The sequence below is a fragment of the Petaurus breviceps genome, unplaced genomic scaffold, assembly GCF_028583685.1.
Source record: "Petaurus breviceps papuanus isolate PSGF00001 unplaced genomic scaffold, PetGlider_PUasm1.0 156, whole genome shotgun sequence".
Taxonomy (NCBI): Eukaryota; Metazoa; Chordata; class Mammalia; order Diprotodontia; family Petauridae; genus Petaurus; species Petaurus breviceps.
Window position 1 is genome coordinate 14,336,340 of NW_027185720.1, and position 17,785 is coordinate 14,354,124.

Sequence of the window (17,785 nt, forward strand, 5' to 3'; positions counted from 1 at the left end):
ATTAGCACCCAAGCCTCATGACTCTCAGTACAGGGTTCTTTTCCACTAATAATTATAATTAGACACAGCGTTTATAGAGGAGTTGAAAGTTTGCAAACACTTTCCACACATTATCTCACTGGAATCTCACTAACAACCCCGTGAGGCAGTCAATGCTGGCCATTTTACAGATTCATCTGTAATTATCACCATTATGGTCATTTTACAGCTGGGGAAACAGAGTTTTAGAGAGTTGGTAAAGTGACTGATCCAAGGCCCCACAGCCGGCAGGTGTCTGGGGCTGGATTCAAACCAAGACCTGACTTCCTGACAGTGATTCTAACATCTGATCAACCTCATTCTCAAGATGCCACAGGACCCATGATGAATCCCATTTTATGGCAAGATGAAACACAAGGGACTCGGATACCATCTTTTTTTATCTTTAAATAGTTCTCCCAAAGTACTGGGTTGATTGGGGGGGGGGGATGGTTTTTTGTTTTGACCAGTGGTCCCATCACTGGTCAAATTGGTGGAAATTCCCTCTACCCAAGCAGGTCAAGTTGGGAGAGAGGTAGTCTTAAAAAGTAGCCTGAGATACTCAAAGGTTAAATGACTTGCCCAGGGTCACCAAGTAAATGTCTGAGGCAAGATTCACAGGTTTGGAGACTCCCTTCCCTGAGGACCATTTCCACTCCTAGCAAGTTGCCACTGGGAAGTTAAGTGACTTGTCCAGATTCATACAGCCAGTGTTTGCTAGAGATAGGACCAGAACCCTGGTCTTTCTGTGGCTAAGGCTGCTGCCTCCCCAAAAAGCCCCATACAGTCCCAGATTGGTAAATTCTTCCTGGTGGAAAGACACTATACAAAATGACTCCAACATTGCAAAAGGAAGGAACAACAGAATAGTCAGAACTAAATTTTGAAATTGTTCCTTTAAAGAGGTGGGGGACAATGAGTGTGGAATACTGCATACCTTACATATCAGACTCAGTTGGAATTTGGTTAGTTTAGTTAGCTCCTCCCCCCACTCCCTTTGTGTTTATTCTTTAACTTAGTAAAGTGCTCTCTGAGAGGGGGGAAGAATAAAGCAATAAAGGTGATAAAAAAATAATTTAATCTTCCTTGTAATTTGCAAGGCTGAAAGGGGTCCCCTTCCTAAGACCTATTCACAGACTCAATCAGCCAACCAAAGAACATTTGTGGGGCACTTGTATTATTATTGACCATGTACCCTCTTCTCTTGCAGAAGCTACAAAGACAGTGGGGTGGTGACTGGACCAAGGACCATTGGCAGCATGTGATGGAATCAGGATTCGAACCCAGGCACTGTGGCTCCAAAGAAGAGCTGTCTCTAGCATTCCCCAAGGATGCCCCCGAATCCAACTGGAGCACTCCATGTTCCCTCCCAAGTGGAAGGAGAAGAAAGGCAGATTCTGGTCTAGCCTTCGAAGCATGCCGGGGAGTAATGAGCTTCCCAGCACTGCTGTCATGAAGCCCAGGTTCTTTCACTGTGTGTTCATAGGGAGCTAGATAGGCCCTCAGAGGTCCAGAGAGGTGAGAGGCTGGCCAGACGTCACTCAGGGAATAAGGAGCAGATGTGGGATTTGAACCCGGGCCCTCTGACTCCAGAACCACTGTCTCCTTACCCTTGTGGAAAGTTTGCAGAAAGGAATCCTCACTCAGGCTTGGGATAGATCCAGGCCTTTCAGCTTCCCTCCACTTTGGAGTCCCTAGAAATCCCCACACAGCCTCCTTGCTCTCTGTCCCTTCCCCTCTCTCTGGGCTGTAGCTGCCCCCTCAGTAAAGGAAGGGGCTGGACTCCATCTGTGGAGCAGGGACACAGAAGAGGCAGGTGCCCAGCAGAACCTACCAGACAATGGCCAGAAAGACCTGCCCTTGACAGGCAGGCCAAAGGGCAGAGTCCTCCCTAGCAATCACCTGGGGAATTAGAAGCTAAGGGGTGTGAGTGTGAGTGAGTGTGTGTGTGTGTGTGTGTGTGTGTGTGTGTGTGATGGGCAGGTCACTAGACGGACAAATTCCTCTTCCTTCCCCCTTCTCCCACGAGTGGGGGCCAAAGTCCAAGAGGAGGGCCTGGCCGTATTTCTCCTGTCTCTGATGCAGAAGGCAGGACGGGAGGTGTCAGAGGGAGGGGAGAAGGGGCCAGGAAGGATCCCTCCCAGGGTTCCCCAGGCAACAGGATAGGACTGAACATTCCCTTCCAGGCAAGTGGCCCAGGATAGGAAGGCTGCCCCAGCCTCCTCCTTCCTTCAGGAGACTGCTCTCACAGATGTGCCTACCCCCAGGAGATCTAGCAGCCCGGCCAAGATGTTCCCAGATGTGAGAGGCTTCATCCATCTACTGAACACACAGACTTCCCAGCTCCACCCAGTCTGCCCCCAGGGCGTGCACGGCTCTCCTCCATCAGGGGAGACAAGCCTACTGAAGGCCTGGGAACCAGGACTGGGTCACATTGGATTATATGGCTCAATGAGTTAGAGGCAGAAGGCACTGAAAAAACCATCGAGTTCAATCTGTTCATTTTACAAGTGAGGAAACTGCATCCCAGAGGTCAAGTGACTTGCCCAAGGTCACCCAGCTGGTCAGCGTCAGAGCTGAGGCCTGATGATTCTCCAGTCCAGTGGGGTCTCTTCTCTTCTCCTGGGGAAGGAAGTTCACAGGGGGAGGTGCTATTTTTGTCCTTTCCTGCTCTCCTCCCCCAGGCAGAAGCCTAGAGGGATCCCATAGTGAGGACCACAAAGGCAGGGATGGGGACCATCAGGGTGGTTGCCTCTGGGGCAGTCAGTCCTGCTCTGCTTGAACCCACCAGGCTGAACTTGGAGCAGGGGATGGAAACAGGTTGAGGCTTGATAGCATCAGAGCTGACCACAAGGGGCATGGATCACTGTTCTGGCATGTTCTGGTGGGGATCCTTGGAGGGTCAGGGCTGGACTAGGGAGCTGCTGAGCTCCCTCCCATCTAGCAGGCTCTGAGGTTTGTCATTAGAGCAGAACTTTACTCCGCTGCGGGCTGGAATAGATGGTCTCTGAACTCTCTGACAGGCCAGGGGCTAGATGCAGGGCTGGGAAAACTTCGGCCTTCTAAGTCCTCAAGTGCAGCCCTTTGACTGAATCCAAACTTTACAGAACAAATCCCCTGAATAAAAGAGTTTGTTCTGTAAGACCTGGACTCAGTCAAAGGGCCGCACCCAAGACCTGGATCACAGAACTGGGGCAGAAAAGGAGCCCAGAGGGCATCTAGGCCCTCACAGTTAAAGAAACTGAGGCCCAGGGAGGTAAGCTGACTAGGCAGCTAGGTGAACAGTTTATAATTTACATATCCTACTTCTATGATACTTGTTTTTCATAAACACTTCTCCCTGTTCACTAGAGTCAGAAATTATAGTTTTCCCCCAGCCCCAAATAATATTTTATCTATTGGACCTGGAGTCAGGAAGACCTGAGTTCAAGTCCTGCCTCAGACACTTAGAATCTGACATTCAACCTCTGTCTGACTCAGTTTACTCATCTGTAAAATGAGTATAGGAGGCTGTGAAAATCAAGTAAGATGTTTATAAAGTGGCTTGCTAAAACGTGAAGCATTCTATGTTACTTATTAGTAATACTGTATTGATTACATCTTCCTCATTATCCAAGGTTCATAGATCCAGGACAGAATTTCATAGATCCCATAGATTTCATAGATCAAGGTTCAGATCCAGGAATTTCTGGCCTCGAGCCACATGCGGCCCTCTGGGTCCTCAGGGGAGGCCCTTTGACTGAATCCAAACTTCACAGGACAAATTGTCTTCATAAAAGGATTTGTTCTGTTAAACTTGGACACAGGCTGCACTGGGCTCTACATGTGGCCTCAAGGCTGAAGGATCCCCAAGGCCTAAGGTCATACAACTCACCAGGGATAGGATTTGAACCTAGGTCCTTTAGGAGCCAATGCTTGGTACCTCTGCCTTCTGTAGCTCAAGGGAGTGGCCAGTGACATGGCACATTACACTGAAGACCCCAAACATCCCGCTCCTCACCACTGCCCAAATCCCCAGCCTTTCTTATTTCAGTAATTCCAGTGATTCAGCCTAACTTAAGGAAAACAGCATTGGCTTTGGAGTCAAAGGATCTGGGTCTGAATTCTGGGTTTTCTTCTTACTTCCTGTGTGAACTAGAGCTAGTCCATTTCCCAACCTGTAAAATAAGGGGGGTGGATCTGAGTGGTCCCTGAGGCCCCTTCCTTCCCTGTCTAAAACTTGAGCCTATAATCCCATCATTCAAAGACTTCCAAAGTCCCCCCTCATCTCTTCAGCTCCTCGTTTAGGGCAGATCTGTCCCCTCTGATGGAAAGCAAGGGAGGGTCTCTTCTTGGGAGCTCTCCTTGCCATGGTGAAGCAGGCCTGAGGAGGAGGAAGCCAGCCGAACACTTACTTCTGCATTTTTGTTCTTCTGGCTGCCCAGAATGGCTGGGACCATGGAGGGGGAGGGGAGGAAGCAGGGCTAGCCTCCCACTCTCCATTGCTGACTTACTATCCCTAGCCCTGCCAAACTGGTTTCAAAATCAGGAGTGGGGGTGGGGTATTCAGCCTTTGCTGGGGGCCTGCAGGCCTCTCTCAAGGATTAAACAGTTCTGGGCTGGCTGAGGAGGATTGGAGGGGGAAGCCTGCCCACCCTGAATAAGGGTAAAAAATAAGGAAGTCCTGGTCTAAGGCCAAGGAGCCTGAGCAGAAATCAAAGGCCCTGGGTGCCAATCCAGTCTCAGTCACTTACTAGCTGCGTCATCTCGGACAAGTTTCTAACCCTGTCTGGCCTCCCTTTCCTCACCTATAAAGTAAGGATACAAATACTAGTCCTGTTGCATGTTATATGATTATATCTCCCAGGGTTACTATTGACAGTCAAGTGAGAGAACTGTGGTCAAAATGGTTTATGATGAAATGCTACGTATGGAAAGAGTTATAGGGCCTGGGTTCAGATCCTGCCTCTGAAGCTCACGACCTGGGGGCCCTTGAGCATTAACCATCGGTAAAATGAGAAGCTGGCTTCAGGGACCTCGAAGGTCTAGGGCCTAGGATGGTAATGGGTAGGCAAAGGGAGGGGAGGATTTTGGTCTGGAACAAACCTTAAAAAAAATCACAATAACTGTATTTCACTATAATCTGTTGCCTTCGTATTCATATGTGTTGTTTTTAATGCATTTAAAACAATGATTCTGGGGGGCTCCTAGGTTTCCCCAGCCTGCCAGAAGGGTCTAAAACATACACAAAAAGGCTAAGAACCCTACTGCAGTTCAATCTCCCCGTTTTATTTATTTTAATCTTTTTTTTCGTTTGTCCTGACATTGACAAGTATGAACATTTCCACCAACCCTGAATTTTACAATGGGAAAATTGAGACCTAAAGAATAGAAGTGACTTGCCCAAGGTCACACAGTAAAATCTGTGTCAGAGCTGAGAATAGATCTAGATGACCAGTCTGGGACTGTTTTTCCACTTGGGACCACACTGACTCTCAGGATGTGTGCTATGTTAGGATAGACCAGCCCCCTGCAAGCTTTCAGGAGGCTGTTTTCTGAATCCCCACAAGCTTTCTCCCCATATTTCAGATGATAAGGTAGAGCTAGGATTTCCATGTGGCATTGAAAACAAACATTAGAGTCTCAGGCTGGGGACACAAGGCTAGCAACTACAGAAATGAGAGAAGATAGGACTTTGAGAAGAGTAAGTAAGGTAAGATAGTCCAGATCAAGAGGATGAAAAAGAAATAATCATGAAACGGAAGAACGTTCTTACTAGCTCATGTTTCTAAAATCCTCTACAGATTTCAAAAATTATTTCCCTTCTGCAACCCAGAGAGCCACATATTAGCAAGAATGTTTACCCCTATTTTACAGAGGATAAAATTAAGACTCAGAGAGTCCCCCTGACTTGCCCGTGGCTGTCCAGAGTATTTCAAATGCAGCCTCTAGACTCCTTGTCCACATGTCCATTCTTTCCCCCACACCACCAGGTCTCCCCCAGGAAGCCGAGCATCTCTTTGTCCTGCACATCTATTAGGATGTTAGAGAGGTGGACACAATGCTGCCCTCAGTAAGAAAAGCAAAGTCTGCTCAGAATTTGAAGGATTCACCAGCCCGGGGTCAGAGAGTCAGAGCTAGAAGGGTGTTTCGAGGTCATTCATTTGGCAGATGAGGAAATTGAGACCCAGGTCTCACACCTGGGGCAGTATCTGAACCCAGATGCTCCTGACTCAGAATCTATGACAAAAGCTCAGCTCCCTCCCCCCAGCCTCCTCCCAATCCCAGAAGCAGATGCTCTGGGTGACAAGGTTAGGGAGTTCGTTTAGGCCAAGAAAAGCACAGACGTGGCCAAAGGCTTCACCAACCGCCTACCCCACCTTGAACTCAAACCACACTCCAGACAAGCAAGAGGCTTCTTGAGAGGAGACACCCATGAGGCCACGCCTGGCTAGTAATGGGTAAGACTTTGAGGGCAGGCACTGGGTACAGGCACAATGGCTCCTTTGCCTTTAGCCCTTTTCTTATATCAATGCTGGGAGGCAGGCACTGCAAATATCACACCCATTCTACACATAAGGAAACTAAGGCCCAGAAAGGCATTTCACCCCCAAATCTACATTGCTACTAAACGTCAGAGCTTGGATTCAAACCTAAGCCTTTCCACACCAATGAGGAGGTGCCCACTACTGCAGAAAGACGGGGTAAAGTTGAAGTCATGGTCCTGAGGAAGACTAGACCTTGGGCAACTCACTTACCCCAATGAACCTCAGTTTCCTCAGGCATAAAACAGGGCTAACAGAGCCAGCACCTCAGAGAAGGGTTGTGGGGAGCCAATGGAGACGCCCCTTCTCCTTCCCTGGGGGCTTGTGACACGTGACACTCCATCCCCTGTGTGGCCTTTGCCCAAGCTTCATCCCATGCCAGGACATGCTCCCTTCTCCTCTCACCCAGAATCCCCAACTTCCTTTGTCTCCATCCATCCAGTGCCACCCCCTCCAGGAAGCCCCTCCGGATCTCTCCAACTGCCAGCGCCTTCTTCCCCCAGCTCCCCTGCTGTCCCCTCGAGGGCAGAAGCTGTTTTCATTTTTCCTTTGTATTCCCAGTACCTGGCATGCAGTAAGTGTTAAATCAATGCTTATCAGCTGTCTGAACGATAACGCCATCAGATAGGGATCAATACACAAAATACCAGCTTCCTAGATCCTCCTAAGATGCCCTAAGAACCAAATTCTTTCTCTACCTCAGCCCAGGGTTCAGGAAAAGGAGCTTCCATTTGGGAAAACCTCCAATTAAGGATCACAGGAGGTAAGTAGGTGGTGCAGTGGTTAGAACACCTGACCTGGAGTCAGGAAGACCTGAGTTCAAATCCAGACTCAGAAGCTTCCTAGCTGGGAGACCCTGGGCAAGTCACTTCACCTTTCTTGCCTCTGTTTCCTCATCTGTAAAATGAGCTGGAGAAGGAAGTGACTAACCTCTCTGCCAAAAAACCCCAGATGGGGTCACCAAGAGTTGGACATGACTGAACACCGCCCAAGGGGCCACAGAATTTAAAGCGAGCCCTCAGAGGTCTGCCCCATTTGACAGATGAGGAAACTGAGGCCCAGAGGAAGGAAACGGACCCACTCAGTGTCACCCAGACCACTCGTGGCTCTAGGACCTCCTCCTCCAAATATGGTTGGGTCTCTATCTTTGTACCCCGAGCACTGAACACAGGACTGCACACATAGCAGGCACTGAGCGTTTGCTGAACTGTTCATGCATTACCCAGAATTCTCTCATTCTCCTTTGCCTTTCCGGGTCCCCATTGCACCTCCAGCCTCTTCTATAGGAGCAGAGCAGTGATTCTCAAACTTTTAATCTCAGGATCCCTTTACATTCTTAGAAATGATTAAAGACTCCCCCCCAAAAAATCTTTTGCTTATGAGGGTTATATCTATTGTTATTTACCATGTTAGAAATGAAAACATTTTTAGTATTATTATGAAAGTGGCTTTGACCTTGCAGACCCCGTGAAAGGGGCCTGGGGACCGCCAACGTCCCCAGAGTGCACTTTGAGAACCACTGCAGTAGAGGGAAGAAAAGGTTAATTTTCTAGAACCACAGATTTAAAGCTGGAAAGAACCTTCAAGCTCATCTGGCCCAACCCTTTCTTTTTACAGTTGGGGAAACTGAGGCCCAGAAAGGGTAATGACCTGGCAAGGTCTCCCAGGGAACGAGTGATGGGATGATGATTTCAAGCTGGCTCCTCCAACCCCCAGATCAGCACTCTTTCTCCTCAGGGCTTGGGACATTATCTGGTCCAACCCCTTTATTCTACAGAGGAGGCAGGCAAACCCCAGAGAGAAACAGCTCAGCAGGGGTCACACAGCTGGTAACTGTCATAGTTAAACTTTGAACATTTGACTCCAAATCTAGTTTTCTTTCCAGTAAATCACCAAATCCCCTGTTGTCTTTGCCTCATCTCCCCACTCCCAAAAGGGGAACCGAGAGCATCTATGGATGCCTGTCATCTGACCGCCCTCACCGCCAAGCCCGGAAAGCCTTTTCTCCTCTAGGCAGCCCTGGGCTGGGGTGGGCAGGCCCAGGCAAGGCTGCCTTCCCAGGCCTGACTCTCCCCCTCTCCCTCCGCCCTTCCCATGAGGGCTGGAGCAGATGGCAGAAGTTGGAAGGGGTGAGAGAGTTAACAGGCCCAGAGACAAAGAGAGCGCATAGCTCTCCCTCCCTCCCACCCACCGGGAACGAGAGCCCCTGACAACCCAGCGGCAGCAGCAGCCCCAGAATGCTTTGCCCAACAGACAATTCCCAGCACACAGACGAGCGAAGGCCTTTCCGGCAGTCCCGGCCTCATCAGGGCCTGGGTTGCCATGGCTGCTTCCTCCATCCCCTCCCTCCTCGTCCAGAATGTCCTGATCTGCCTCCTGGTCCCCTCAGGACCCCCCCACCCAGGGGCGAGCCAAGTGTCAGACTTCACCACAGCATTCCAGGCCCAACAGATCCTGCTGGCAACCTCTCCCTCTCCTCCCCCTTCCAGGCATAGCAAGCCCCTGACCCCCACCTCCGATGCCTCACTCTGGACGCAGCCCAAGGTTTCCATGCAACTTCCTCTGAGAGGCCCTGTCAGAGATGGGAAAGGGCATTGGGCTCAGAGTGTCATCACGGGGGTGGCTGCTGTTGATAATAATCACTAGCACTTAACAGTGTTTAGAAGGTTTACAAAGCACTTAACACGCTCTCTCATTCGATTCTTGAGGCCACCCTGTTGCTGTTATTAACCCTGTTTTACAGATGGGGAAACTAAGGCAGGAAGAAGTTCTGTGACTTGCCCCAGGGTCACACAGCTAGTAAGGCATGATTCAAACTCAGGTCACCCTAACTCCAGGCCCAGAGCTCTGCCTTGCGGTTCCCTTCCTGTATGCCCTGAACAAGTCACTTCCTCTCCATGAGCCTCAGTTTCTTTCTCTGTTAAATGGGTCACTCCCAGTTCTGACGTTCTATGCCCTAATGTTCCTCTCCACTTTGATATCCTAGTTCTCTTGGAGAGACATTGAAAACAGCATTGAATTTGGCCTGAGAGAACCCTGGGTGCCCGTCCCATGTCTGATCCTTCTTAGGTGTATGACCCTGAGAGAACTTTCATCTGCAAAATGAAGGCTTCAGGCTGGATGGCCTCTGAGCCGCTGTGCTCTGTGATCCTCCCCCTCCCACTCTCCTTCAGCCCCACACTAGGCTCCCCAGCCCTTCCCAAATGCTATCACATTGGGAGCTGGTGTACTGAGGTTATCTCTCCAGGAGAGTTCCCTGAGTGCGGGGACATCACGTTCTCCTTATCTACCCTGGCTTGTGTCCTACATGGTATACAGTGGAGTCAATAAATGCCTATTAGATGAACTAATGAAGTAAATGAAACCATCCACAAGCTGCATTTCTGGGGATTATGGAAAAATGAGGAGGGGAGAAGGGGAGAAATGGCAGGATGGGACCTGGGTTCAAATCCCAAGTCTGATGCTTGACCTTCTTGGGCCTCAGTTTCCCTCTCTGTAAAATAAGGTAGATAAATTATCTTTGTGGGTCAGAGGTTAACCCTAGTCCCTTGGATAAGTCCCTGTCCATCTCCTCTTGTGGAAAATGATGAAGCTGGCCTTGACCTCTATGGCCCCTGCCAGCTCTTAGCTCAACAATCCCTTTAGACCCAAGCCATGGGACTTGCAAAGGTCCAGCCATCAGTCAGTCACCTCCCTGCCCTCCAAATGGTGAAAAGAAATTCCTTCTCCTCTCAGACAGAAGGAAGGCAGATGGAGCTAATACCGCTCTCTCTGTTCCCTTTGACCCCTCTGCTCTGCCCTCAGCCCCTCCTCCTGTTCATGGGACTCATGCTAGTCTGGAAAATAAATGGTTTTTAGAAGGAAAGTGAAGAAGAAAGACCAAGCCATCCTTACACCATCCCCAGATCCACGGAGGCCAAGCTGGCAGGACGAGGCCAGCTCATAGTGCAGGGTCCCCCTGAGGAGACCCCTCCCTCCAACTGTGTTCTTCATCCCCAAATAGGGGGATTTGGCACCTGGGTCCCCATTTGGCCAGAGCAAGAGGCACCAGAACCAAACTAGACACACCACTAACATTTGAGACAAGAGGTCTAAACGTAAATGTCTACACTGCTACCTACCAGCTGTCCTCCTGGGGGTAGGGCAGGGGGATGCCCCCAAACCTCCCAGCCTCCTTCTGGGCCTACAAGACCCTCCAGTCAGCCCCAAAGTCCTAGAAAGCTACAGAAGCCACAATGGCGGCCTGGCCTCCCTCCCCACCTGCAGAATCCATCTGCTGTCACCCCCACTGAGCCCCATCGCCCGGTTGGAGGAATTGGCCAGAGCTCTGAACAAAGGGGGAAGCGGGTCATCAATGCCATGGAGGGCCAGGAGGAACACAAGAGAGAGGGAAACGGTGCCAGAGATCAGCCTGATGCTGAGATTAACCACTAGTTTGATGGTCCTGGACAAGAGGCCAGGCCAGAGGCCATCTTTAAATTCACAAATGAACAGTCAGCCAAGTCCCACAGACTTTCAAGGACAAGAAGACCCCAGGAAGGGCTGGAGAGTGGGAAGGGAGGAGAAAAGGGGGTACCCAGAGAACAGGCAAGCCCCAATCCTCCCCACCCAGGTGCAGGGGAAACCCGAACCCTGAGGAATTCTTCAAAATAAGCCAATGGAGACTGAGCCCAAAGGGTGGGAAATGGAGTCAGGAGGACATGCAGAGTTTTGAACAGGGTTTCAGCTGATGGCCTGAGAGTGTAACAGAGAATCCCCAAGAGCTAATGAGATTCCAGCAGTATTAAGAGAGACACAGTGCCCAGAACCCGGGAGCTGATAGCCCTGCCCTGCCAGACCCCACCTGGAGGATTGGGTTCGGTTCCAGGCGCCGAAACTTAGGAAGGATATCGATAAGCTGGTGAATGTCCAGGCGAGGGTGACCAGCATGGCCTCAATGAGGATCATTTGAAGGAACTGGGAACAATTAGCCTGGAGAAGGGAAGGCTAGGGGGAAACATGATCGGTGCCTTCAATTTTCTAAAAGTCAGAAACAGACTCGGGCTACAGAAGGCACAAAGAAGATAGATATTGGGGGGGGGCATGAGGAAGAGAGGCAGATTGGGGCAGATTATCTGGGCAACAAGCATTTATTTAGCACCTTCTATGGACTTTCTAATCACCAGAGCTGTCTTCAAGAGTGCGCTTGCTGTCTTGGCACTACCGAGAGCTCTCTGTCACTGGAAGTCTTTAAGCAAAAGCTGGAAGACTTTGTCAGGGATAGTGGAGGTAATCAGAAGAGCGACAATTGCTGGCACTTTTACAAGGCTTTAAAGTCTGTAAAATACTTTATGAATATCATGGCACTGGGCCTCCCAGCAACGCTGGGCTGTTGCGCTGTGTCTGACTCTCCGTGACCCCATCTGGGCTTTTCTTGGCAGAGACACTGGAGTGTTTGCCATTTCTTCCTCAAGCTCATTTTATAGATGAGGAAACTGAGGGAAACTGGGTGAAGTGACTTGCCCAGGCTCACATAGCTAATGAGTGTCAGAGGCTGGATTTGAACTCAAGTCTGGTAACTTTAGGTACAATTTTGTGAGAATGTGGGTGGGACAAGTTAGGGTTCAACCCCAAACTAGAACAATTTGGAGATAAGCCAGAATTCCTTTTCACCATTAGGGAGAAAATAAATGCTTCCTCACCCTCAGGTACGTTGTTACCTGGCATACAAGCACCAAGCACAGGGGTTTGTATACAGCAGGTGCTTAATGAATGTTTATCTTTAATTTGAATCTCAGCACTGCCAATGGGGGATGGGGAGGAGGGGTGATGCCCAAAGTCCTTCCCAGGGCTTTTTAGGCCTTTGGAACTCAAGCATCCTAGAGCTGTCATGTTAGTGTAATTGGAATTGAAGCTGGAGGTGTCCTGGCAGTCTCATGAGGGGAACATGGTTCCCCTGGGTCAGCCAAAACACTTCCTGAGAAGCCACCTCTTCCTTGAAGCCTTCCTTGATAACTCTCCATCATGCAGACCCCACCCTACAGGGAGCATCTGTTTCTACTGCTCTCCCAAGCTGGATTATTAAATTCTGGAGGCCAAAGATTGGTCCTGTATCTCTGTCCCTCCTACAGGGCCCTCAGCACAGACACAAGGGGGATGCTTGGGAAAGACCCAATGAACGCTCTGGGAACACCATTGAAGGACCCAAGTCTTTACCCTCAAACACAGAATGGGGGGAAGGACTTAGAAAACTGCTCTGGTCAACCTGGTGACTCAGTTTACCTCAACAGGCTTTTATAAAGTACCTTCTAGGTGTCAGGGCCTAGGTGGAGCACTGGAGATGCAAAGACAAAAACCAAACAATGCCTGCCCTCAGGAAGCTTACATTCTATTGGGTGCTCATAGCTATAGAGACTTACAACAGGAAGTGACCTTGGAAGGTGGCCAATTGTCTTTACTGAGAAGGCACCTGGGCTCCCGGTGACTAACCCAGGGTCACACAGCTAATTAGGGTCAGTGGTGGAATTTGAACCTAGGTCTCCTGGCTCAGTCAAGTACTCAAAGGACAAAAGATTCAACATTATAAAAGTCCTTAAAGTTCACCAAATCCAACCCCTTCATTTTACAAGTGGGGAAACTGAGTGACCTCTTACTGACTTCATGGCTTACCTAAACACATGCAGCAGTAAATTAGGGAGCCAAGATTCTGCCTGGCAAGCAGTAGGCATTTAATAAATGCTTATTTATTGAACTTTCCACTAGGATATGAGAAGAGTCTCTGACCTCTGCTATGGGGGGGTCCCTGGAGGACAGAGACCCCATTGGTCCGTCCCCCACTTGCCAGAAGGCCTTGCTATGACCTTTACCTTTAGCCTCCTTACCACAGTGAGGCATTGAACATTACACCAGTGGGCAGTGCCTGGTACATAGTAAATGTTGATCAATTGACTCAACAAAGCTCAAAGCTTTCTCAAAACCACCATCCAAAGAGATCACAAATGAAGCCTGTGCCCCATTCCCCAATCCCTCAGGCTTCCGATCCCACCCAGACCCACAGAACCAGAAATGACAGAGGAGAGAACATAGACTTGGAGACGGAAAGACTTGTGTTTGAATCCCAGCTCAGACATCTGTAATCCTGGCCAAGCCACATAACTGCTCTGGGCCTCAGTTTCCTCCCTTGTAAAATGAAGGGTTTTAGACTAGATAGGTGACCTCAAAAGTCTCTCCCAGCTCTGAGTCTATAATCCTAGGAGATAGATAGAAAGGCCTGGGTTCAAATTCTGAGTTTGACACCAATTAGCTGTGGGACTCCCCCCAAACCCCTTCAAATGTCTGCTCAGTTTCCTCATCTGTAAAATGAAGAGTTTGTAGCAGACTGCCTTGAGGCCCTTCCCAGCTCTAAATCTAGGAGCCCCTAAGCCTCCAGATGAGGGGGGTGAGAAGCAGTGACCCCCGGAGGTCCTACAGTGGGTGAACGGCAGGGGCCAAGCCCCTAACACAGTGTCCTGGTATCACACCCAGAGTTCTCCACACATCCCACTCCTCACCTAGGACAGCAGCTCTGGATTCTCACTAAGGCTAAATGAGGCTCCCCAGCTCCTGCCCCACCTCAGAGGTTACCATCTGGAGGCTCTCCCCACAGGAATTTCTTTCTCTGTTTTGGCCCAGACCTGTCCCATTTACAATTTCACTGCCATAGGGAACTCCCAGTATGGAAAACTCCCTCCACTGATGCAGACTGGCAGCTCTTCTCTACCTCAAGGACCTAGAGCCAGGAAAGTTTAAGTGACAGGCCTAGCCAGTATGTGTCAGAAGCAGAATTTGAACCCAGATTTTCTTAATTCCTGGATGGCTGCTTCTCGATTCCTTTACCAAGATAAAATGCATGGGAGACCAAACTCAGAAAAATCCAAAGGTTTAGTGGGGCTCTGTGATAGCCTTTCTCAGTACCCCTGCTTCCTCCCCCACCCCCAAACAGGAAGAATTTCCTACTGATTCAAGCTGTCCACAAATGGGACAGGCTGCCTTTGGGGGAAGGGGGCTCCCCACCACTTGCCAGGGTCATTGAAATGGAGATTTCTGCCCCAGTCCAGGTGGGCCTGGGAGGGTCTCTTAGCAGCCCCCGGCCCTGGAGGTCTGGGATTGATTCTATATGCACTCAGCAGACACCAAGCTCATTGCTCCTCGCTGGAGGGGGATTGGCAGCAAGCCAGGAAGAGAGAAATAATTCTCAGTGAAAAAAATAAAATACATAACCAGTACAAGCTCAGACTTTCAGCAGGAAGTGTTTCCTGGCAGGGAGGTCCCAAGCTCCTGGAGTAGTCACTCTGCGCATGGGGGAGCCTGCGTCATTTTGGACACCAGACCCAGGAGAGACAACTCTGGAGGGTCAGATTTCAGGGAGGGATCCCGGCAGAGAAGGGGGTGGGGAGGGCAGGAGGAGGCTGACCCCCCGGCAGAAGCTGCCCCGATCACTGCTCAGTTTCAGTGAACGAACGATCCCTTCCAAGGGGTGAAGGGCAGGCGGGCGATCCGAACCCGCCTGGAGCCTGTTCCCACGGCCCAGGCTGGAAACCTGGGTCACCCCAGCTGGTAATCTGGGCTAAAAATATCTCCTGCTGCTGCTGTGGCAGCAGCAACAGGGACAAACCACCTTCACTGAGGGAGCTCAGAGCAGGTCAAATGCCCCAGCTGGGTGGGAGGGAGCAGGGGAGGAAACCCGGGCCTCCTGGCTAGCCCCACCCCAGAGCTGACCTCCCATGGGGCCTGGGTATCTCCAAAGAGCATCGGGCTTCACCACCTTGGACTTAGAACCAGAGATTTAAGACCGAAAGCTCTGTCTTCAAAGATCTCTAAAATACTTTCCAAACTACCAAGCACTCAATTCTCAAGAGCCCTATAAAATGAGGTAGCTAGATACAGACATTAAGGCCAGGGGTCCAAGTCAGACTTAGGCCTGGAGCTCAGGCATCTTGCGAGGATTCAGGTCATAGCACCCTGAGGTCCCTCTCTGCCTCCTCCCTAGCCCTCGACGAGGACCCCAAAAAAACCAAAGCCACTTACCCAAGTAGATGTCCCCAAAGGAGCCACTGCCAATTTTTCGGCCCAGCCTGTATTTGTTCCCCACACGAAGCTCCATGATTCAGTCTCGCTGCAAGAAAGAAGGAGAGAATGGAGAAACCCAGGTCAGGTGAGAAACAGGACTATGGAGGAAGCCAGAGGGGGGTGGCTCTTTCCTTTGGGACCCCACCCATCCCTAAGGGCCAGGGAAAAAAAGAGGGTGGCTCTCAGGAGCCCAGGGTGAGCAATGGGCATGTCTTCCTTTCCAGGAGAGGAAAGGGAAGATTTGCTCCCTCTCCTCCCTTTTTCTCTGTGCCCCAGGGCACCCAGGTGTTCAGCCTGCCAGGTATCCACACCCTGGTCACAGAGATCAGGAAGAGAGGGGAAGAAGAGGTCTTCTGGAGTCAGGGGGGACCATTCAGACTGGGCACCCTCTAGAAACTGGACACTCGACTCTCAGTGGGAGGCCAGTCTCAGGGTGGCTGCCCAATGCTCCCACAAGAAAGGCATGGAGAATGGGGGAGGTGGAATGGCCAAGCACCACTAAGAGCGGGTTTGGGGAAGGAAGTATAGATGACCCATAATCTCCTATTGACCCCCTGAAACAAACAAGACAGGCTGTGCTCCCTTAGATGGAGGACAGTTGATCTTCCACGGCCTGCCCCCAGCTCCCAGCTTATCTTGTGAAAATTTGGGGGCAGCCCTGGGCCATGGGGTGACAGACTCCTAAACTGTCTCCCATCCAGAGGGGACTCACCCTGGCCTGTCAGGATGCTCAGAGAACATTCCTCCCTGCTTTGCCCCCGATTCCCTTCTTGATCATGGTCTCTGGTCTGGATTCTGTCCAGACCTTAGATCTAGAACTGGAAAGGACCTTGAAGGACTTTTAGGCCAAGCCCCCCACTGTAAAGGGGAGAATTCTGAAGCCCAGAGAAGCCCACATGCTCACAGTCAGAGCTCTCAGACCTCATGCTTGGAGGCATTTCAGAAACTGCCTAATCTACCTCTTCATCTTCCAAATGAAATCAGCTTGGAGAATGACTTTGCCACCATCACACAGCTAGTAGGTATCTGAGGTCAGATTTGAACACAGGTTTTTCCTGACCTCCAGTCTAGAAGGATCCTCCTCACCACATCCTGCTGTCTTTCCCTCAGGCCTACAACTGGGAAACAGGCTTGGGATTATTGGGGGACAGAGAAGGAACTCCTGAAAATATCTGGCCTTCAATACCCAGTCCCTTCTTTTGACTACCTCCTTTAAAAAGGGGGTGGAGGAAGCTGCTGAGAATTCCTCAGCTAAGGGCCTCCCCAATAACAAACACTCTTTGATATCTCAGGGGACCAAAGGCTGAGAAGGATCCTGGGAGCCAAAGGGACCAAGATTATCTTGCCCAAGCCAAGATCGTGTAGCCAGTAAATGGTAGGGCCAATATTTGAATACATGTTCTCTGGCCCCAAATCTACTTACTCCTTTTAGGCTGCCAAGCTTTGGGGCATCTTTTAAAGTCTGGGACAGAAAGTCTCCTGAAGAACTAGTGACATTCCCATCAGCAATTTGTAGACTCAAGAAAGAAATAGGATGGTAGGGTCTTTGTGGGATTCCCAGTTCTCAGTGGGATTCTCAAGTCAGTAATAGGAAAGTTTGGGAGGGGGGAGGTGGATGCAGAGGTTATTGATTTGGCTTCTTTTTCCTCTGGGGTGCCATAAGGCTCCTGGGGTCCTAAGACCATCACAAGAAAACATCCCTGGACTACCAAGAAAGATTTCAATCCAGCCCCACTTCCTGGGGTCCCACCTTCCTGGCCACGAATCTTGAGATGGCCAGGGTGGGGATCTTTGGACACTTGAGGTGTGGGGGTGGCGCTCAAGGACCACTCCAGGAGATTCTCTTCCCTCCATGTGACAGCAGGGCCATAACAGGGCTCCTAGAATGTCAGGGCTGATATTTTGAGATCAGCTCGGCCAATCTGCTCATTCCAAAGTCCAGGAAAGGGAGAGACTTGTCCAGAATCTCTCAGGAAATAGCAGAAAGCCAGGCTGCTCTCCTATCCTTCCCTTTCTCCTCTGCCCATCTCCCTACACTGCCTCTCACTCTCCAAGACAAGGAACGTTACAATACAAGACAGGGTACATCAGATCTTGCCCCTACACCCAACTGAGAAATGGCATCCTTCTGAAGGAAGCCTGCTCACTGTCTCCTG

At 50.3% G+C, this 17,785-nt stretch overlaps 1 protein-coding gene across 7 annotated transcripts in view; it reads right to left on the reverse strand.

Annotated features, from left to right (window-relative positions):
• CSNK1E (casein kinase 1 epsilon) overlaps nt 1-17,785 on the reverse strand; it is a 66,340-nt gene that overhangs the window by 29,540 nt on the left and 19,015 nt on the right. For all 7 annotated transcript variants that reach the window (XM_069082140.1, XM_069082136.1, XM_069082138.1 and 4 more), the window contains exon 2: nt 15,588-15,675. In XM_069082140.1, coding sequence (XP_068938241.1) covers nt 15,588-15,663 — 76 coding nt within the window. In that variant the 5' untranslated portion in view covers nt 15,664-15,675. The remainder of the gene's footprint in view (nt 1-15,587; nt 15,676-17,785) is intronic.